Raw genomic sequence first — 22,933 nt, 5'->3', positions numbered from 1 at the left:
AATGGCAGTTGGGTTTTGCTTAGGCTGGTTTTCATTGTCTCTCTGCTTGTCTTATCTTTGGCTCGGCTCGGCTCGGCTCTCCTACAATTCCAACAGTTCAATCACTTCCCCCATTGTTATAGTTCAACTATAGTTATGTCAGTCTTTTATTTCAGTCATACATACTTCCTTGTCAAATCCATTCTCCTTTCATATTTCAGCATTCATCAGTTGCATAACAATGACATAATATCGACTTGTGTCATCTTCCACTTATTCTCTATCTAATTGCATCTCGTCTAACATTTCAATTCACGTTGGCCCCCCCCCCATTCAACCCATTCACTGTACTGTCAATAAGTTGTCAGTTTCCTTGAGGACACGGACAGACAGACAGACATACGGATAGATATACAGATAGATAGATAGATAGACAGACAGACACTCACTTAGTCCCTTTTCACATATCGTATGTATGTAGGTATGTACGAGTATGCTCATCCATTTGGCATACTCCGTTTCACCATTGTGTCGAACAACCAGCAGCAGCAACAGCAGCAGCAGACTCAACTCTCACTCCTTTCGTCTCTGTGTGGATCGTGTTTCCTCCTTAGCTCGCTTCATTAAAAAGTAAGCCCTTTTAAATTGGCCCTCCCTGGCATCCCTTAGCCGCTCCGATTCCTATTCCACGACTCCACTCTATTCTCCGCTTTCCATTCCGCCAACCAATTGACATTCATAGAAAGCAACGACAGCGTTTCGTTTCGTTTCGTGCCATTCCCTGTGCACTGCTCTGCTCTGCTCCTCTATTTCATTTTTTTTTAAACCCACCTCCTCCCGTTTTTTTTTTCGGGTAGTGGTATCCTTCTCAAATCGTTTTGGCCTGTTCATCTTTTTTGGGCATTTTCTTTCTTTTTGTTTTGTTTGGTTTTGCGGAGTGCGTGCGTGTGAGTGTGTGCGAGTGTGTGTGTGTTTGCCTTTCAATTTGCTGACTGGCGTGTGTGCCCAGTTAGAGAAACATAATCGGGGAATACTTTTCCAGCTATTTGCGTGGCGAACACTCGCCGAAGGAAAGGCCAACCCAACGAGCCATCGAAGCGCAGCAAACAAAATTGTCAAAAAGGGTTCGTTGGTTGGATATTTCGTTGCCTATAGTCTAGGTCCTGCTTTGTCCTGTCTCCTGTCATCATCTCCATTTGCCCACCCCTCCCCACAATATCTGTCGGGCCATTTACATTTACGATCCAGCAGCAGCAGCAGCCCCCCCTACCGTTTGGTACCCGTCAAAATATGTTAAATAACAAACTATTTTGCATTTTTATTTTATTTTATTTTGTTCTGTTCGCTGCTACTCGTATTTTATTTTTTCTGCTGCCTTCTGGTATCGGCCATTAGGCCAATGTTTGGTTGGTGTGGGGGGGGAAAGTGGCCTTTGGTTTGAGGTTTGAATGCCTTGAATGCCGAGAATTTTTCTCGTATGGCTTTCAATGAGGAATGTCTGCGTCGGTCTCTGGTCTCTAGTCTCTAGTCTCTGTTTCTCTTTCGCTTTCTGGGCTCTACGCCTATGTCTATGTCTGGATGGGGGGTGTGGTTTCCCCACACTCCCACACCCCTCCCTGTTTACACAACCATGTCAATTTAAATCTATGTCAAAACACACGACTTAGTTGAGGTTTATTTATGTCGGTCTGCCCTCGCACACACACACACACAACACTGAGACCCACGACTCGGCTCCTCCTTTACATGGAATTCAATAAAAAAAAACCCCTGAAAGCGGGGACTTTTCCACTTTTATATTTTATTTGCATTTCCGAGTCACGTAAACGGATCTTTGGCACTATCTCTGGATAATATTCGATTCGTTTTTGTCGTCGTACCTTCCTCCACAATTCTTTGTTGTAAATTCCATTGAAATTGCTTTTGCTTTTGGTGGGGGGGCAGGCAACGCCTCATAATAAAGTTCTAATTTCCGTCACATATTTTGGGGCTTTGAATTAAAGTGGAAAATGTGTTCTCAACCGATTAGTCTTGGATGGGGCGTGCCGTGGGCGTGGGCTTTCACCCATCAAACGTATGATTAGCATCAATCAGTGGATTGGCTGGACGTTTAATTAAAAATCAATCAGTTGCTGTGACATAAAACTGAACGCTTCGATAAACAGTGGAAAAGCAAAGGCTGTGTGTGTGTTGTCGATGCAGAATAGATACAGAGGTTTTAGGGTTTTGCGGAGTGACCCTAAACGGTTTTCTAGCGTGTTTAAAGGGCACAGAGGTCCTTGTGGCGGAGCAGTGTGGGTGTCGGTGTGGGTGTCGGTGTGGGTGTGGGTGGGGTGTGGCACAGAGTACCGTTAAAATTTTGTAGTGGACATCAATCATTTTGTTGCCGTTACATGGGGCAAAGTTTTCGTGCTAATCAGAAAACCCCAATAACATGATAGATTAACTCTGACTTTGGGGGGCTAAGTCCAAGGCTAGTCGTAGCTTATGTCCTGGTAATTAAGGCTGCGAATTGATTGGGAAATTTTCTGTGATTTTCATGTACACTCAAAGACCTTTAAGCTTATGGTAGGTCATGGGTTAGCGCGGCATTGTGGTGGTCATTAATGGGTTCTGCATTGGAGTTTATATTTTGTGGATTATTGGGGAAATATATAAATTGGAGTTTAACAGTTTATGATTGTCCATTATCTACCTACATGGATGATATAAATCATACGATCGATCATAAATAATTTCTATATTTTCTTGTTTTTTTTTTTAATAAATAAAATATTAAATCTTTTTGATTTCTTCTTTAAAAAAATCTTCTCAAGTGCTTAAAAGAATACATAAAATAAGTATGTTCTTAAAAGAAATCTTAAGTAGCTAATATTTTTTTATAATATTCAAAATATGCCACTCCGTAAAAATTTTGGATATACTTTTATTGTATATTTTCATGAAAACGCAAAAATTTTCAACACCTAGACAAATTATTGACTGACAAAATATGATTTATTAGGCTAATAATAATTTATGTTGCAAAGAAAACTAAAGGCCAGGCGGCAAGTCCCGCAGGGCGACAGCCTGACATGAGCAAAGGGCCAAAGGTTTAGGCCTGAGGGCTACAAAGGAATCGAAAAACATGAAATATTGCCTTCTATACTATAAAGTTGCTTATAAACATAAACCACCAGATGATAGAGCGGCCAGACAGGACACCTTCTGATGATAGAGCCGGGGCTCCTAGAGACCTTCTGATGATAGAGTCGGGCTGCCAAGGACCCAGGTCAAGGTAAATTAACTCCGACAGGACACCCGAGCGGACCCTGCTTATGATTACTTTCACGCCTGTCTGGTCATTAACCTCTGAATACCGTACACCCCACATGCCCCTCAAAAGTAAACATTTTCGAGGTCCGCTTGATCTCATTTTTTGTTTTGTTTTTGCATTTTTATTAGTCCCCAAATAAAACTTTTGGTTGTTTGTCTATCCATGACGAGGGCTGTGAGATGTAGATGGGATTGGGGGGCTATTTCCCCGCCCGTAGCATAAACAGATCAATAAAACAAAACGTAGAAGCAAAGCCAGGGTCGACAGCACCACAAAACTACCAAAGGGAATGTAACCAGAAGACAAACAACAACACCAACAACTGGCGCAGTTCCCATGCAAATTTCTCAAGAAGTGGCACCACCAATACCCCAAACACCCAACCCCAAACCCTAGCCGAGATCCTGACTATGGGACGTCGTGAACGACGACAACACTCTCCACGCCATTAACTGTTGCCCGCCGTCCCCTCTATTTGTTGCTACAAATAATGTGTAAGCAGGCATATTTTTGTCAACGAGGCTAATTTCTGTCACAGATTTACGTGACAATGGCCTCCGCAAGAAGGCAAAAAGAAAGCGCCCCCCCCCCCCACACCCGAACAAAAAACCAAATAAAAATATGGCAGAGGTTGGGGGGCAGAGAAATCCACAGAAATCCCCCAAAAAACAACAATTACAAAACAAGTTTTAGCAAAAGGAGATGGGCGTTTGGGGGTTCTGTTCTGGGATGGGTGGGCAAAAGGTAGGTAGTTGTAGGTGTAAGTTCTGGCTGGTTTTTGGTTGGAAATTTTGTTGTTCTTCTTTTGCTGTTCTGTCACTGAGGTTCGTCGTCGTCGTCGTTGTCGTTTTGCGGGCAGTCCGTAAAAGCCATAAAAAGAAATATAACAGGCAGAAGTAGCAGCAGCAGCAGGAAAAAATAGAGAAGCCCAAAACAAAACTGAGCCGTGAAGAAGCAGCGTCACAAAAAAAAGAAACTGGGTTAGCTTTGGGTCCTACGAGTACTCATACTCATACTCATACTCGTATTCGTATACGTACTCCTCCTCCCCCCTACTCGTTCCACTCATTGTTGCTGCTGTTTGTTTCTTTGCACCTATGCTATGGTGTGTGTGTGTTTTTTTTTGCTCTTTATGAATGATGCGCCCTGTTGTTGTCCGTCTTGGTTATTGTTGTCCGAAGAACCTGAATGTATGACACATATGCAGTGCCCCACCCATCACCACCCACCACACATACTCAGTGCACCCACCGCCCAAACACACACTCATCCCATGGATGATTCTAAGCATTTGTGCTACTTTTTCCTGAAAGCATCTTAAAGACCATGCAAGAATATTGTGTACAAGAGCATGGATGATGATGGCACAGCACAGCCCAGCCAGAGATCGATGGAATGCTAGATTCGGCAGTTTCCAGCGATAGTTAAACGATAGTTAGCCCAGTGCAACGCTGGCAGTATCGAAGATGATCAAATTGTGACTCCAATCGATAAGCACAAAGTAGGGAAAGTCGTAGAAGCAACTCCAGGAGTGGAATGCTCTTTAAATGTTTTTCCCCCAGTTGTGCTAACATTTTCTGCCCCTCCCTTGCATAATGCAACGTAATTCTGTCTGAGGAAAATATCTTACGGCACTTCGACACTTACAAGCCCCTTTAAAGCAGAGTCGAAAAGCTTCTTACAAAGTGAAAGCTTAGGGCGAGCTATCTTAATCCTTACGCTGGTACCCAGTGCTGTTTCAACTTTAAGCGTAGTTACCTGAGAGCATAAATTATAAATAGTTAATCGAAGCACTTATGACACACTTAACTAAGCCATAATCGAATATCGATAATGATAAGCTACAGCTAATTAATTGCTGTTTAAGAAAACATCAATGAAGCTTAAAGCATTTAGGACACAATAGGCAAAAATTTTGGTTAATTATGAAGACAATATTTAGAAGAATTTATGCCTTCAAAGTGGCATGAACACGCTGTGAAATGTGCAAACACATATATGTAACAAAAAATTGGTATTTCTGTATTCGAAAAGCTTTCCCATAAAAAAAATGCGAACAAAAAATTATTTAAGGTTTTAAATTGCACACCTAAAATTATTTCACATACAAAAAATGTTTGATTTTATTTTGTAACACATTCAAAGGCAAATATTTTTATTTTATTCCCTTCGGGATTCCCAAAAACTATGACAAATAAAGAAGGAATGTTCTCTGAATACAGAGAGTTACCGCTGGAATGATATTCTGCATATTCTGCTAAATTTGTCCGGTTAGAAAGGGAAAAATGTTCAGCAAAAGGATTGATTGGTATTGTGGATAGTGGTTTTCGTTAAAAAATTGAACAATGTTTAGAATCCATCTAAAAATGGGTTTCAGCTACAAAAACAGCACACAAAAATGTGTGTGTAAATGTCGTGTAAAAATTCCATAAAAGATCCAACAAATTATGGCAATTTGCTAAGCTATAATTTCGATAATGTGATGCGGATAAAAACAATATATATAAATCAGTGTTAATGGTGGTACAACAGCCCTTTTGCAATCGAAAAGTACCCTTAATTTTGAATAACTCCAATGGCTTCAATGGCATGGAAATGGATATTCCCTCATCAAGGTGTGCTCTGGTAAATGCTCACAGGCATTACACCGGCGCTGGGCTAACGATAGCGATCCGAAACTCAATGGACATTACCGCAAAACAGCAGGAGGTGGGACCATCATCGAATCCGTAGACAGTCAGTCCATCACCATTGCTGATTGACGCTGATGTGTTTGCCACCAGATGAACATTTAATTCATTCTTCTGTGTGTGTGTGTGTGTGTGTGTGCGAACCCCCATCCCCCCCAATCTGGTAACCAAGTTGCCGATTCCCACCCGCTGTCCCCTGGGTCCCTGCTTTTGTTTATTGGCTGACAAGTGCTGCACATCCGGGCTGGTTGCGTTTTGCGGAAATGAGCAAATGACTAATGACTGACTGACCAGAGCAAGAGAGATAGAGAGAGAGAGAATGAGACACCCATCCATACGAGTTTATATCCTCTGGGGGCTATGGCTCTGGTTCTTTTGCCTTGCTCTGTTTACTGTGCGCTTCAATTAAAGCATCTTGCAGGAAATTGAACTTTTAGTCAAGTGGCCAAAGGATGGGGGCAGATGATGGTGGATTGTTTAGTTTGCTTTGGATTGTATGATGGGGTCATCAATCTGTTACGTACTTGACTTGAAGCGGCAGGGGAGGTGGAGGAGGCGCTGAGTGTTGAGGCGCGCTGTTTAAAGCTTCTGTGGCGTATCCGTATCCAGTTGTTGCATGTGCCCACGATTTGTTTTCCTTTTACTTAGCTTAGCTTTTCCTTGGCGCTTTTCTTTGCTTTTCCTTGGCTTAGCTTACTCGTCGTTGGCTCAAGTTTGATTAGCACTTCACTTCACTACAATAATCACAATGTGATTGGCGTTGGATTTACGCATTTCCTTTACTCTTTTTTTTTTATTATTATTATGTGAATTATTTTTTTATATTTTTTATTTTACTTTATTTCAAAAACTTAACCTCTTGCTGTTTAACGTTACACGTTCACGTTCCATTGCCATCGCTTGAGTACGAATTTCTGATAACATTCAGCACTAGAGATCTCCGCTATGCCGTCGTACGACGAGTATCTGCCACACGTCTCAGGCCTCACGGTGCAACCCCAAAAGCGGTGCTCACGCGCCAAATAACAAACGTGCACTGACACATCCGTGCAACATTATGCGGATTTTATGGCACGACAACGACACCAGCAGACCCAAAAGAACACGACGACGACGACGACACACTACGACGGCTACGGCGACGGCCACGGCGATGGCGACGGCGACCTTCGACCAGAGGCTTCGTTTTTTTAGATCACACGAAAGCACAAAAGGCAGCATTCAATAAGAAATTTGTTGTCCTAGGCGCAACAGACGACAGCCGAGGGCCCCCAATCGGCACATGAGCGCCAGAGAGCGACCCACAAAAGAGAGTCTGCACATGCGCGACCATTAATTTCGAGGCTGGCAATGCTGTGGTCCACCGCCTGAGCGTTTCAAGAAATTTGAAACTGGACAGTGATTTGATGACGATGAAGATGAATGAATGCGTGGGGGGTGGTGTGGGTTCGTTCTATGAATGGAATGGTATGTAGTGGAATGGAATGGGATGGGATGCAGTGGGCTGGATGGTAGGAGCTGTTTGTAAGGTTGGAGGGTTGATTCAAGTTCAGGTTGCCCTTTGACCGCAAAATACCGGCTGCCAGCTAATAAACTCCCAAAGAGCAACCAAAAATGTTGTTCGAATTTATTGTTTAACATTCTTCTACTCGTAGTAGTCCATTCTGCTGCTGCTGCTGCTGTTGTTGTTGCTTCGTGCCCCTCACCATCAACAAAACTAAGACTGATAAATGGCCACGCACTCTGGCAATTTGCAAGTTTTCTTCAGCTAACCCCAAAAGTTTTATATGCCTCATCTTGTTGTTGGATGGGGGGACCCTCGGTTTCGGTTCTGGTTTCAGGTCCCTGGTCCCAGTTCCTGCTTCCTCTCTTTGAGTGCTGTCCTGTCTTTGCTGCTGTTTTTAATATACAATATTAGCCGGTAGTGATGTTTCAATTAATTTTTAAGGTGCTGGCCCCGTCGCTCCGACCCGTCTTCAGAGGAGGCAGCACTTGTCAGTGTCAGACAGAGACGGCCAAAGATATGGCCAGAGATGAAGATAGAGAGGCGGCCACCCACCAGAAGAGAGAATGAAGGGAAAGCGAGTGGGGCGGAACCGCATGCTAAGATATGATGGCAGATGCCAAGCAGAGGATGAATAAATGGCCTGGATGCAAAGTTTAAATTTTTCATAGTGGGTTTCTTCGGTTCGGTTGGGTTCCCGTTCGCTCTTTTGTGGTTTGGGGCTACCCATCCTCTATTCTTGTGGTTTGCATTGGTCAAACTATGGAGCAATCGGACATTAAGCAGCTGCCATGACGGAGAAGACAGATTATTGCATTTTCATTGCATATTCGTTGCGAAGGAACAAAATCCAACATTATTAAGACTTAAAATATGTGCGGACAGACGAATTTGAATTGCAGTGAAAGTTAAACGTTGGAAGAATTTTGTAATATTTATTATATTAAACTTAAGAGGGAATTTTCTAGACTTTTAGTAACTTAAATGGATGTGGAATCAATCAATTTCGAATGTCTTCCACCGCAGGTTTACACAGTTTTTTTGTTTCATCGACACAGTAGCCAGAATTTGTGTTGGTAAGACCTATTGAAAGTCGAATCATATATGTATTTTAGGGTATCTTAAAGATAGATATAAAAAAAAAAAAACTCACGCGGCCTGCTGTTTAATCCACGCAAACATATCTCGACTCTTAGCTCACATTCGTTGTTAGCTTGAAATTCACAAACTCCATCAGAAGCACATGACATTTCCTCGAATGCATGATAAGCACAATCCTCTAAGCAATTTTCTCTCCTTAAAGCAAGACTCAGGGGAGCTGATTCGGAATTTAGTAGTTTTGGATAATAGATCAAATCAGAACTGTACAAAATTATATATGTAGATCACCTAGGAGAAGAACGTGACTTATCTTCATGTTGATTGAGAGAGTTGGCAAGTGGAACTGGTATAAAATGATATTTGTATAGTTAAGAGCCTTATCATACGATTGGATACGGTAATTATCTTGGTGCTCTGCACTTATATCATAAATCGACGATAAAAAAAAAACTGAAATATACAAAGTAGACATTTGTATGATATTGTATATATTTAGCTCACTACTTCTTTGAATTTAAAAGCTGTTGGATTAGCTTCATCTGTTCTTCTTTTTGGGTTTTTCTATTTTTGCTGCTACAGATTTTTCGTACATTACAATAAAAGCGGGACGTTGAAAGAATTCTGTATTTATTATAGTATATAGTATTTATTATAGTATAAACTTCATGCTAAGTGATGCCATAAATTTAATAGAATATAAATCCAAGACTGCTATTAAAGCAAATCGATTCTGGGTATGGAAGACTATTATAACAAGTGTAAAACGAGTTTATGTAAATGGAATATCTGTTATTTGTTCGCTCAACATAGGTTTACACCGTCTCTTACGTTCATCCACACAGTATCCAGAAACCGTTTTAATAAAACCTATGAAAAGTCAAATAACATATTGTAGGGCATAAAATATTAATAGATCTAAAAGATTAATGGTAACAAAAACTCACGGGGTCTGTTGTTTATTTCACGCAAACATATCTCAACTCTTAGCTCACATTCGTTCTCCGCCTGAAAGCCGCAAGCTAAATCATAGGCACATGACATTTCCTCGAATGCAAAATAAGTACAATCCTCTAAGCAACCTTTTGACTTTATGGCAAGACTCAGGGGAGCTGATTCGGAATATAGTAGTTATCGATAATAGATAATACATACAATTAAAACTGTACAAAATATATAGATCACCTAGGAGAAGAACAAGAATAATCTTCATGTTGATTGAAAGAGTTGGCAAGTGAAACTGGTATAAAATGAGATTTGTATAGTTAAGAGCCTTATCATACGATTGGATACGGTAATTATCTTGGTGCTCTGCACTTATATCATAAATCGACCATAAAAAAAAACTATGAAATATACAAAGTAGCCATTTGTATGATATTGTATATATTTTGTTCACTACTTCTTTGAATTTGCGTTGGTTAGCTTCACTGTTCTTCTTTTTGGGTTTTTCTTTTTTCGCTACAATTTTCGTACATTACAATAAAAGCGAACGTGGAATGTGTTTATTATGTTAACTTCAGCTAGTGATGCTTTATACCAGACTGCTTGCAACGTCGGGGGGCGGTACGGTTTGTGGCGTTATTTGTTCGCTTAACGGTTTACCCCACGTCACCACACGTATCCAAAACCGTTTTTACCTATGGTCAAATAACATTTGTGGGTCTTGACTGTTGGTAACTCACGGGGTCGGTTGTTTTTTCACGCACCTCACCTTAGCTACTCGTCTCCGCCGAAACCGCAAGCTAAATCGGCACCGCATGCCTCGCGATGGCACCGCTCCCTGCTTTGGGACGGGGGCTGTCGGATGGTTCGTATGCATCATGTCGCACCTGGCGTTCTCAGTTGTTGGGTTGGCGTGCTGGTTGGTTTGTATGTTGGCCTACGTGGTCGGTTTTGTGCTCTGCACTTTTATCATAAATCGACCATAAAAACTGTAAAATACCCAAAGGAGCTATTTTTATAAATATATATTGTATGTATATATTTTTCACACTGCTTCTACGATTTTAACTGCTATTGGGTTAGCTTCATCTGTTTTTCTTTTTAGGGTTTTTCTTTTGTTTTCATTTTTTCTTCAGATTTTTCTGTTGATTCTGTTTTAGTTGTTTCCTTTTCTGATTCTTCATTTTGATTATTTTTATTTATGATCTTTATTTTGGGTATTTCTGCTCATTTCTTCTTTCTATGCAATTTCTTTTACTGCCGTATCTTAAACTGCAATCGCTTCTTCTTCTTCATCCGCTGCATTTTTTTCTTCAGTGTCTGTTTTTATACCCGTACTCAAAAAAGAGTTAAGGGGTATATTAGATTTGTGGTAAAAGTGGATGTGTGCAACGCAGAGAAGGAAACGTTTCCGACCCCATAAAGTATATATATTCTCGATCAGCATCAATAGCCGAGTCGATATAGCTATGTCCGTCTGTCCGTCTCGATGAGCGCCTGGATCTCAGAGACTATAAGAGCTAGAGAAACCAAATTTGGTTTCCAGACTCATGTGATATCACACTACTACAAGTGTATTTCAAAATACACACCACAATGGACGAAAATCTGTGGCAGGCACAGTTTTAAAGATACAATAAAACTAAAAACGCAGTATCGTAGAAAATGATCATATCTACCAGATTGCCGAATCTGAATCAGATCGGATCATAATTATAGTTAGAATGAAGAAATTAATTTTCTGTTAGTTCTTCCGCCCCCTCCTGCCAGAGACCCGCTACCTATCTCTTTCTCGCTCGCACACTCTGCCGCGTTCCTGAGGACGTATCATATAAATGGAACATGTACAATCTACATGTTAGATGTAGAATATACATTGTAGATGTAGATATCAGATGTAGCAAAAAAATGTAATATGTAAAATTTTTTTTTATTTTAAAATTCTAAAAAATCATATGCTTAAAAATGTATGTATATACTGACTGAGTACGGGTATAAGTAGAGTCGCGTCCCCAGAAGCGACTCGCGCTTCCTTCTTCCTTTTTTCCTATAGCTTTTGCTTTCTCTCCATTTTCTTTTTCTGAATTGCTTTTTAATTTTGCTTTTTTTTCTGTTTTCTTTTTTCATTTAGTATTTTTTTTATTGTTTATTTTTTTTTTGGGTTTTCTTTTAATTTTTCGTTTTTTTAGCTTTACTTTTTTGGTTATCATAAAATTTCTTATTTTCTGCTGTTGATTTTTCAGATTTTCTAAGAGTTTTCTTCTTCAGGTTTGTATTTTTCCATTGTTGTTTCCTCTGATTTTTCTTCCGTTTTCTCTTCATCAGATTTTTCAGATGTTTCTTTCGCTTCCTCTTCCTCTTCTTCAGATTTAGTTTTTTCCATTGTTGCAACTTCGGATTTTTCTTTCGTTTCGTCTTCATAAAATTGTTCGTTTTCTGATCTTGATTTTTTAGATGCTTCTTCCGCTGCCTCTTCTTCAGATTTAGGTTTTTCCATTGTTGCTTCCTCGGAATTTTCATCTGTTTTCTCTATATCTGATGTTGATTTTTCAGATGTTTCTGTAAAATTTTCTTCTTCAGATTTTGGGTTTTCCATTGTTGCTTCCACTGATTTTTCTTCCGTTTTCTCTTCATCAGATTTTTCAGATGTTTCTTTCGCTTCCTCTTCCTCTTCTTCAGATTTAGTTTTTTCCATTGTTGCAACTTCTGATTTTTCTTTCGTTTCGTCTTCATAAAATTTTTCCTTTTCTGATCTTGATTTTTTAGATGTTTCTTCCGTTTCCTCTTCTTTAGATTTAGGTTTTCCCATTGTTGCTTCTTCTGATTTTTCTTCCGCTTCCTGTTCTTCAGAACGTTCGTTTTCTGGTCTTTCATCAGATTTTTCCGATATAGGGTTTTTGTTTGTTGCTTCTTCTAAAATTTTTGTTGTTTTCTCTTCTACAGATTTAGTTGTTGCCAAGAAGGCTTTTTCTTCTTCAGAACTTTCTTTTTCTGTTGTTGATTTTTCAGAACTTTCTTCTTTAGATTTTGGCTTTTTGGTTGTTGATTCATCCAATTTTTCTTTTGCTTTCTCTACCACCAAATTGGCCTTTTCTGTTGTTACCTCTGATTTTTCCTCTTCAGATTTTGGTTTTTCTGTTGATTCTTCCTTCGATCTGTATTCTTCTGCTGATTTGTGTTTCTCTGTTGGTTCTTTCTTCGATGTTTCTTCCGTAGCTTTGGGTTTCTCTGTTGTGTTTTCCTTCGATGTGCCTTCTGCTGACTTGGGTTTATCTGTGGGTTGTTTCTTCGATGTGTCTTCTGCTGACTTGGGTTTTTCTGTTGGTTGTTTCTTCGATGTTTCTTTTGCTGGTTTGGGATTAGCTGCTGGTTGTTTCTTCCACGTGTCTTCTGCTGACTTGGGCATCTTTATTGGTTCTTTCTTCGATGTTTCTTTTGCTGGTTTGGGATTAGCTGCTGGTTGTTTCTTCCATGTGTCTTCTACTGACTTGGGTTTCTCTGTTGGTTCTTTCTTCGATGTTTCTTTTGCTGGTTTGGGATTAGCTGCTGGTTGTTTCTTCCATGTGTCTTCTGCTGACTTGGGCATCTTTATTGGTTCTTTCTTCGATGTTTCTTTTGCTGGTTTGGGATTAGCTGCTGGTTGTTTCTTCCATGTGTCTTCTGCTGACCTTGGAATCTTTATTGGTTCTTTCTTCGATGTTTCTTTTGCTGGTTTGGGATTAGCTGCTGGTTGTTTCTTCCATGTGTCTTCTGCTGACTTGGGCATCTTTATTGGTTCTTTCTTCGATGTTTCTTTTGCTGGTTTGGGATTAGCTGCTGGTTGTTTCTTCCATGTGTCTTCTGCTGACTTGGGGATCTTTATTGGTTCTTTCTTCGATGTTTTTTTTGCTGGTTTGGGATTAGCTGCTGGTTGTTTCTTCCATGTGTCTTCTGCTGACTTGGGGATCTTTATTGGTTCTTTCTTCGATGTTTCTTTTGCTGGTTTGGGATTAGCTGCTGGTTGTTTCTTCCATGTGTCTTCTGCTGACTTGGGCATCTTTATTGGTTCTTTCTTCGATGTTTCTTTTGCTGGTTTGGGATTAGCTGCTGGTTGTTTCTTCCATGTGTCTTCTGCTGACTTGGGGATCTTTATTGGTTCTTTCTTCGATGTTTTTTTTGCTGGTTTGGGATTAGCTGCTGGTTGTTTCTTCCATGTGTCTTCTGCTGACTTGGGGTTCTCTGTTGGTTCTTTCTTCGATGTTTCTTTTGCTGGTTTGGGATTAGCTGCTGGTTGTTTCTTCCATGTGTCTTCTGCTGACTTGGGTTTCTCTGTTGGTTCTTTCTTCGATGTTTCTTTTGCTGGTTTGGGATTAGCTGCTGGTTGTTTCTTCCATATGTCTTCTGCTGACTTGGGTTTCTCTGTTGGGTTTACCTTCGATGTTTCTTTTGCTGGTTTGGGGTTAGCTGCTGGTTGTTTCTTCCATGTGTCTTCTGCTGACTTGGGGATCTTTATTGGTTCTTTCTTCGATGTTTCTTTTGCTGGTTTGGGGTTAGCTGCTGGTTGTTTCTTCCATGTGTCTTCTGCTGACTTGGATTTCTCTGTTGGGTTTACCTTCGATGTTTCTTTTGCTGGTTTGGGATTAGCTGCTGGTTGTTTCTTCCATATGTCTTCTGCTGACTTGGGCATCTTTATTGGTTCTTTCTTCGATGTTTCTTTTGCTGGTTTGGGATTAGCTGCTGGTTGTTTCTTCCATGTGTTTTCTGCTGACTTGGGGATCTTTATTGGTTCTTTCTTCGATGTTTCTTTTGCTGGTTTGGGATTAGCTGCTGGTGGTGTCTTCCATGTGTCTTCTGCTGACTTGGGGTTCTCTGTTGGTTCTTTTTTCGATGTTTCTTCCGTAGCTTTATGGTTCTCTGTTGTTTCTTTCTTTGATGTTTCTTCTGCCGATTTGAGTTTCTCTGTTTGCTCTTCAATCGCTGTATCTTTTTCTAATTTAGGTTTCTCTGGATGGTATTCTTCTGATGTTTCTTCTTCTTGTGGTGTCCCTGTCTGTGTTTCTTCAGTTGTGTCATCTTCTTTTTCTGATTTTGGATTCTCTGTTGGTTCGTCTATTGATGTTTCTTCTGCAGATTGGGGTTTCTTTGTCGGTTCTTCAATCGCATTATCTTCTTCTGATTTAGGTTTCTCTGTTGGGTATTCTTCAGTTACTGGGGTTTGGGGTTTCTTTGTTGGTTCTTCAACCGCTTTATCTTCTTCTGATTTAGGCTTCTCTGTTGGGTATTCTTCAGTTACTTCAAGTGGTGTCCATTTCTGTGTTTCTTCAGTTTTGTCTTCTTCTTTTTCTGATTTTGGATTCTCTGTTGGTTCGTCTACTGTTGCTTCTGTTGCGGATGGGGGTTTCTTTGTTGGTTCTTCAATCGCTTTATCTTCTTCTGATTTAGGTTTCTCTGTTGGGTATTCTTCAGTTACTTCTTGTTCAAATGGTCTCCATGTCTGTGTTTCTTCTGTTTTGTCTTCTTCTTTTTCTGATTTTGGATTCTCTGTTGGTTTGTCTATTGATGTTTCTTCTGCGGATTGGGGTATCTTTGTCGGTTCTTCAATCGCTTTATCTTCTTCTGATTTAGGTTTCTCTGTAGGGTATTCTTCAGTTACTGGGGTTTGGGGTTTCTTTGTTGGTTCTTCAACCGCTTTATCTTCTTCTGATTTGGGCTTCTCTGTTGGGTATCCTTCAGTTACTTCAAGTGGTGTCCATTTCTGTGTTTCTTCAGTTTTGTCTTCTTCTTTTTCTGATTTTGGATTCTCTGTTGGTTCGTCTACTGTTACTTCTGTTGCGGATGGGGGTTTCTTTGTTGGTTCTTCAACCGCTTTATCTTCTTCTGATTTAGGCTTCTCTGTTGGGTATTCTTCAGTTACTTCAAGTGGTGTCCATTTCTGTGTTTCTTCAGTTTTGTCTTCTTCTTTTTCTGATTTTGGATTCTCTGTTGGTTCGTCTACTGTTGCTTCTGTTGCGGATGGGGGTTTCTTTGTTGGTTCTTCAATCGCTTTATCTTCTTCTGATTTAGGTTTCTCTGTTGGGTATTCGTTAGTTAATTCTTCATCAAGTGGTGCCCATGTCTGTGTTTCTTCAGTTTTGTCTTCTTCTTTTTCTGATTTTGGATTCTCTGTTGGTTCGTCTACTGTTGCTTCTGTTGCGGATGGGGGTTTCTTTGTTGGTTCTTCAACCGCTTTATCTTCTTCTGATTTAGGCTTCTCTGTTGGGTATTCTTCAGTTACTTCAAGTGGTGTCCATTTCTGTGTTTCTTCAGTTTTGTCTTCTTCTTTTTCTGATTTTGGATTCTCTGTTGGTTCGTCTACTGTTGCTTCTGTTGCGGATGGGGGTTTCTTTGTTGGTTCTTCAACCGCTTTATCTTCTTCTGATTTAGGCTTCTCTGTTGGGTATTCTTCAGTTACTTCAAGTGGTGTCCATTTCTGTGTTTCTTCAGTTTTGTCTTCTTCTTTTTCTGATTTTGGATTCTCTGTTGGTTCGTCTACTGTTGCTTCTGTTGCGGATGGGGGTTTCTTTGTTGGTTCTTCAACCGCTTTATCTTCTTCTGATTTAGGCTTCTCTGTTGGGTATTCTTCAGTTACTTCAAGTGGTGTCCATTTCTGTGTTTCTTCAGTTTTGTCTTCTTCTTTTTCTGATTTTGGATTCTCTGTTGGTTCGTCTACTGTTGCTTCTGTTGCGGATGGGGGTTTCTTTGTTGGTTCTTCAACCGCTTTATCTTCTTCTGATTTAGGCTTCTCTGTTGGGTATTCTTCAGTTACTTCAAGTGGTGTCCATTTCTGTGTTTCTTCAGTTTTGTCTTCTTCTTTTTCTGATTTTGGATTCTCTGTTGGTTCGTCTACTGTTGCTTCTGTTGCGGATGGGGGTTTCTTTGTTGGTTCTTCAACCGCTTTATCTTCTTCTGATTTAGGCTTCTCTGTTGGGTATTCTTCAGTTACTTCAAGTGGTGTCCATTTCTGTGTTTCTTCAGTTTTGTCTTCTTCTTTTTCTGATTTTGGATTCTCTGTTGGTTCGTCTACTGTTGCTTCTGTTGCGGATGGGGGTTTCTTTGTTGGTTCTTCAACCGCTTTATCTTCTTCTGATTTAGGCTTCTCTGTTGGGTATTCTTCAGTTACTTCAAGTGGTGTCCATTTCTGTGTTTCTTCAGTTTTGTCTTCTTCTTTTTCTGATTTTGGATTCTCTGTTGGTTCGTCTACTGTTGCTTCTGTTGCGGATGGGGGTTTCTTTGTTGGTTCTTCAACCACTTTATCTTCTTCTGATTTAGGCTTCTCTGTTGGGTATTCTTCAGTTACTTCAAGTGGTGTCCATTTTTGTGTTTCTTCAGTTTTGTCTTCTTCTTTTTCTGATTTTGGATTCTCTGTTGGTTCGTCTACTGTTGCTTCTGTTGCGGATGGGGGTTTCTTTGTTGGTTCTTCAACCGCTTTATCTTCTTCTGATTTAGGCTTCTCTGTTGGGTATTCTTCAGTTACTTCAGGCGGTGTCCATGTCTGTGTTTCTTCAGTTTTGTCTTCTTCTTTTTCTGATTTTGGATTCTCTGTTGGTTCATCTATTGATGTTTCTTCTGCGGATGGGGGTTTCTTTGTTGGTTCTTCAACCGCTTTATCTTCTTCTGATTTAGGCTTCTCTGTTGGGTATTCTTCAGTTACTTCAAGTGGTGTCCATTTCTGTGTTTCTTCAGTTTTGTCTTCTTCTTTTTCTGATTTTGGATTCTCTGTTGGTTCGTCTACTGTTGCTTCTGTTGCGGATGGGGGTTTCTTTGTTGGTTCTTCAACCGCTTTATCTTCTTCTGATTTAGGCTTCTCTGTTGGGTATTCTTCAGTTACTTCAGGCGGTGTCCATGTCTGTGTTTCTTCAGTTTTGTCTTCTTCTTTTTCTGATTTTGGATTCTCTGTTGGTTCGTCTTCTTTTTCTGATTTTGGATTCTCTGTTGGTTCATCTATTGATGTTTCTTCTGCGGATTGGGGTTTCTTTGTTGGTTCTTCAACCGCTTTATCTTCTTCTGACTTAGGCTTCTCTGTTGGGTATTCTTCAGTTACTTCAAGTGGTGTCCATTTCAGTGTTTCTTCAGTTTTGTCTTCTTCTTTTTCTGATTTTGGATTCTCTGTTGGTTCGTCTACTGTTGCTTCTGTTGCGGATGGGGGTTTCTTTGTTGGTGTTTCAATCGCTTTATCTTCTTCTGATTTAGGTTTCTCTGTTGGGTCTTCGTTAGTTAATTCTTCATCAAGTGGTGCCCATGTCTGTGTTTCTTCAGTTTTGTCTTCTTCTTTTTCTGATTTTGGATTCTCTGTTGGTTCGTCTATTGATGTTTCTTCTGCGGATTGGGGTATCTTTGTCGGTTCTTCAAACGCTATGTCTTCTTCTGATTTAGGTTTCTCTGTTGGGTATTCTTCAGTTACTGGGGTTTGGGGTTTCTTTGTTGGTTTTTCAACCGCTCTATCTTCTTCTGATTTAGGCTTCTCTGTTGGGTATTCTTCAGTTACTTCAAGTGGTGTCCATTTCTGTGTTTCTTCAGTTTTGTCTTCTTCTTTTTCTGATTTTGGATTCTCTGTTGGTTCGTCTACTGTTGCTTCTGTTGCGGATGGGGGTTTCTTTGTTGGTTCTTCAATCGCTGTATCTTCTTCTGATTTAGGTTTCTCTGTTGGGTATTCTTCAGTTAATTCTTCTTCAAGTGGTGTCCATGTCTGTGTTTCTTCAGTTTTGTCTTCTTCTTTTTCTGATTTTGGATTCTCTGTTGGTTCGTCTACTGTTGCTTCTGTTGGGGGGGTTCTGGTTGGGGGGGGGGGGGTGGGTTTCTTCTGCTTGGTTGGTGTTTCAATCGCTTTATCTTCTTCTGATTTAGGTTTCTCTGTTGGGTATTGGTTAGTTAATTCTTCATCAAGTGGTGCCCATGTCTGTGTTTCTTCAGTTTTGACTTCTTCTTTTTCTGATTTTGGATTCTCTGTTGGTTCGTCCACTGTTGCTTCCGTTGCGGATGGGGGTTTCTTTGTTGGTTCTTCAATCGCTGTATCTTCTTCTGATTTAGGTTTCTCTGTTGGGTATTCTTCAGTTAATTCTTCTTCAAGTGGTGTCCATGTCTGTGTTTCTTCAGTTTTGTCTTCTTCTTTTTCTGATTTTGGATTCTCTGTTTGTTCGTCTATTGATGTTTCTTCTGCGGATTGCGGTTTCTTTGTTGGTTCTTCAATCGCTGTATCTTCTTCTGATTTAGGTTTGTCTGTTGGGTATTCTTCAGTTAATTCTTCTTCAAGTGGTGTCCATGTCTGTGTTTCTTCAGTTTTGTCTTCTTCTTTTTCTGATTTTGGATTCTCTGTTTGTTCGTCTATTGATGTTTCTTCTGCGGATTGGGGTTTCTTTGTCGGTTCTTCAATCGCTGTGTCTTCTTCCGATTTGGATTTCTCTGTTGGGTATTCTTCAGTTAATTCTTCTTCAAATGGTGACCATGTCTGTGTTTCTTCAGTTTTGTCTTCTTCTTTTTCTGATTTTGGATTCTCTGTTGGTTCGTCTATTGATGTTTCTTCTGTATCTTCTTCTGATTTAGGTTTCTCTGTTGGGTATTCTACAGTAAATTCTTCTTCAGGTGGTGTCCATGTCTGTGTTTCTTCAGTTTTGTCTTCTTCTTTTTCTGATTTTGGATTCTCTGTTGGTTCGTCTATTGATGTTTCTTCTGTATCTTCTTCTGATTTAGGTTTCTCTGTTGGGTATTCTTCAGTAAATTCTTCTTCAGGTGGTGTCCATGTCTGTGTTTCTTCAGTTTTGTCTTCTTCTTTTTCTGATTTTGGATTCTCTGTTGGTTCGTCTATTGATGTTTCTTCTGTATCTTCTTCTGATTTAGGTTTCTCTGTTGGGTATTCTTCAGTAAATTCTTCTTCAGGTGGTGTCCATGTCTGTGTTTCTTCAGTTTTGTCTTCTTCTTTTTCTGATTTTGGATTCTCTGTTGGTTCGTCTATTGATGTTTCTTCTGTATCTTCTTCTGATTTAGGTTTCTCTGTTGGGTATTCTTCAGTTAATTCTTCTTCAAGTGGTGTCCATGTCTGTGTTTCTTCAGTTTTGTCTTCTTCTTTTGGATTCTCTGTTGGTTCGTCTATTGATGTTTCTTCTGTATCTTCTTCTGATTTAGGTTTCTCTGTTGGGTATTCTTCAGTTAATTCTTCTTCAAGTGGTGTCCATGTCTGTGTTTCTTCAGTTTTGTCATCTTCTTTTTCTGATTTTGGATTCTCTGTTGGTTCGTCTATTGATGTTTCTTCTGTATCTTCTTCTGATTTAGGTTTCTCTGTTGGGTATTCTTCAGTTAATTCTTCTTCAAGTGGTGTCCATGTCTGTGTTTCTTCAGTTTTGTCTTCTGATTTTGGATTCTCTGTTGGTTCGTCTATTGATGTTTCTTCTGTATCTTCTTCTGATTTAGGTTTCTCTGTTGGGTATTCTTCAGTTAATTCTTCTTCAAGTGGTGTCCATGTCTGTGTTTCTTCAGTTTTGTCTTCTTCTTTTGGATTCTCTGTTGGTTCGTCTATTGATGTTTCTTCTGTATCTTCTTCTGATTTAGGTTTCTCTGTTGGGTATTCTTCAGTTAATTCTTCTTCAGGCGGTGTCCATGTCTGTGTTTCTTCAGTTTTGTCTTCTTCTTTTTCTGATTTTGGATTCTCTGTTGGTTCGTCTATTGATGTTTCTTCTGCGGATTGGGGTTTCTTTGTTGGTTCTTCAATCGATGTATCTTCTTCTGATTTAGGTTTCTCTGTTGGGTATTCTTCAGTTAATTCTTCTTCCAGTGGTGTCCATGTCTGTGTTTCTTCAGTTTTGTCTTCTTCTTTTTCTGATTTTGGATTCTCTGTTGGTTCGTCTATTGATGTTTCCTCTGCGGATTGGGGTTTCTTTGTTGGTTCTTCAATCGCTGTATCTTCTTCTGATTTAGGTTTCCCTGTTGGGTATTTTTCAGTTAATTCTTCTTCAAGTGGTGTCCATGTCTGTATTTCTTCAGTATTGTCTTCTTCTTTTTCTGATTTTGGATTGTCTGTTGGTTCGTCTATTGATGTTTCTTCTGCGGATTGGGGTTTCTTTGTTGGTTCTTCAATCGCTGTATCTTCTTCTGATTCAGGTTTCTCTGTTGGGATTTCTTCAGTTAATTCTTCTTCAAGTGGTGTCCATGTCTGTGTTTCTTCAGTTTTGTCTTCTTCTTTTTCTGATTTTGGATTCTCTGTTGGTACGTCTATTGATGTTTCTTCTGCGGATTGGGGTTTCTTTGTTGGTTCTTCAATCGCTGTATCTTCTTCTGATTTAGGTTTCTCTGTTGGGTATTCTTCAGTTAATTCTTCTTCAAGTGGTGTCCATGTCTGTGTTTCTTCAGTTTTGTCTTTTTCTTTTTCTGATTTTGGATTCTCTGTTGGTTCGTCTATTGATGTTTCTTCTGCGGATTGGGGTTTCTTTGTTGGTTCTTCAATCGCTGTATCATCTTCTGATTTAGGTTTCTCTGTTGGGTATTCTTCAGTTAATTCTTCTTCAAGTGGTGTCCATGTCTGTGTTTCTTCAGTTTTGTCTTCTTCTTTTTCTGATTTTGGATTCTCTGTTGGTTCGTCTATTGATGTTTCTTCTGCGGATTGGGGTTTCTTTGTTGGTTCTTCAATCGCTGTATCTTCTTCTGATTTAGGTTTTTCTGTTGGATATTCTTCAGTTAATCCTTCTTCAAGTGCTGTCCATGTCTGTGATTCTTCAATTTTGTCTTCTTCTTTTTCTGATTTTGGATGCTCTGTTGGTTTGTCTATTGATGTTTCTTCTGCGGATTGGGGTTTCTTTGTTGGTTCTTCAATCGCTGTATCTTCTTCTGATTTAGGTTTTTGTGTTGGGTATTCTTCAGTTAATTCTTCTTCAAGTGGTGTCCATGTCTGTGTTTCTTCAGTTTTGTCTTCTTCTTTTTCTGATTTTGGATTCTCTGTGGGTTCGTCTATTAATGTTTCTTCTGCGGATTGGGGTGTCTTTGTTGGTTGATCAATCGCTTTATCTTTTTCTGATTTAGGTTTCTCTGTTGGGTATTCTTCAGTTAATCCTTCTTCAAGTGCTGTCCATGTCTGTGATTCTTCAATTTTGTCTTCTTCTTTTTCTGATTTTGGATGCTCTGTTGGTTTGTCTATTGATGTTTCTTCTGCGGATTGCGGTTTCTTTGTTGGTTCTTCAATCGCTGTATCTTCTTCTGATTTAGGTTTTTGTGTTAGGTATTCTTCAGTTAATTTTTCTTCAAGTGGTGCCCATGTCTGTGTTTCTTCAGTTTTGTCTTCTCCTTTTTCTGACTTTGGATTCTCTGTTGGTTCGTCTATTGATGTTTCTTCTGCGGATTGGGGTTTCTTTGTTGGTTCTTCAATCGCTGTATCTTCTTCTGATTTAGGTTTCTCTGTTGGGTATTCTTCAGTTAATCCTTCTTCAAGTGCTGTCCATGTCTGTGATTCTTCAATTTTGTCTTCTTCTTTTTCTGATTTTGGATGCTCTGTTGGTTTGTCTATTGATATTTCCTCTGCGGATTGCGGTTTCTTTGTTGGTTCTTCAATCGCTGTATCTTCTTCTGATTTAGGTTTCTCTGTTGGGTATTCTTTTGATGTTTCTTCTTCTTGTAGTGTCCATGTCTGTGATTCTTCAGTCGTGCCATCTTTTTCTTCTGATTTGGGTTTCTCTGTTTGTTCTTCCTTCGATGAGTCCTTTTCTGATGTGGATATCGCGGTTATTTCTTCTTCTGTGGTTTCTTCTTCTGTTGTGTCTTCTTGTGGAGTTGCTTTTTCTTTCGTTGCTTCTTCTGTTGTGGCTTCTTCTGTTGTTTCTTCTTCTGTTGTGGCTTCTTCTGGTGTTGCTTTTTCTGTCCCTTCTGTGGTTCTCTTCTGTTGTGGCTTCTGGGCCCGGGGCCGGCCCGGGCCGGTGTTGCTTTTCTTTTGTTCCTTTCTGTTGTTTCTTTTTCTGTTGTTGCTTCTTCTGTTGTGGCTTCTTCTGTTGTTTCTTCTTCTGTTGTTGCTTCTTCTGTGTTGGCTTCTTGTGGGGTTGCTTTTTCTTTCGTTGATTCTTCTGTTGTTTGTTCTTCTGTTGTGGCTTCTTCTGTTGTTTCTTCTTCTGGTGTGGCTTCTTCTGGTGTTGCTTTTTCTGTCGTTGCAACTTCTGTTGTTTCTTCTTCTGTTGTTGCTTCTTCTGTGTTGGCTTCTTGTGGTGTTGCTTTTTCTTTCGTTGCTTCTTCTGTTGTGGCTTCTTCTGGTGTTATTTTTTCTGTCGTTGCACCTTCTGTTGTTTCTTCTTCTGTTGTGGCTTCTTCTTTTGTTGCTTCTTTTGTTGTTGCTTCTTCTGGTGTTGCTTTTTCTGTCGTTGCACCTTCTGTTGTTGCTTCTTCTGTTGTGGCTTCTTGTGGTGTTGCTTTTTC

At 39.9% G+C, this 22,933-nt stretch overlaps 2 protein-coding genes across 2 annotated transcripts in view; both read right to left on the bottom strand.

Moving 5' to 3' along the window:
* Positions 1-7,058, bottom strand: part of LOC111079620 (chaoptin) — a 49,233-nt gene extending 42,175 nt beyond the window's left edge. Inside the window, 1 exon segment of the mRNA XM_041592456.1 lies at positions 6,510-7,058. The gene's annotated coding sequence lies outside the window, so the exon portion shown is untranslated.
* Positions 7,059-11,693: 4,635 nt separating this feature from the next.
* On the bottom strand, positions 11,694-22,382 carry LOC121403954 (titin-like; the record flags this gene model as incomplete). Its single annotated transcript, XM_041592406.1, has 3 exons — positions 11,694-17,335; positions 17,993-18,264; positions 21,829-22,382. Coding segments are annotated over 3 exons (6,381 nt in total), but the record flags the coding sequence as incomplete, so codon positions are not given.
* Positions 22,383-22,933: the final 551 nt, after the last annotated feature.

Source organism: Drosophila obscura, unplaced genomic scaffold (genome assembly GCF_018151105.1).
Source record: "Drosophila obscura isolate BZ-5 IFL unplaced genomic scaffold, ASM1815110v1 contig_179, whole genome shotgun sequence".
Taxonomy (NCBI): Eukaryota; Metazoa; Arthropoda; class Insecta; order Diptera; family Drosophilidae; genus Drosophila; species Drosophila obscura.
Note: the sequence above shows the minus strand (reverse complement) of the source record. Positions and strands in the feature narration are given on the sequence as shown.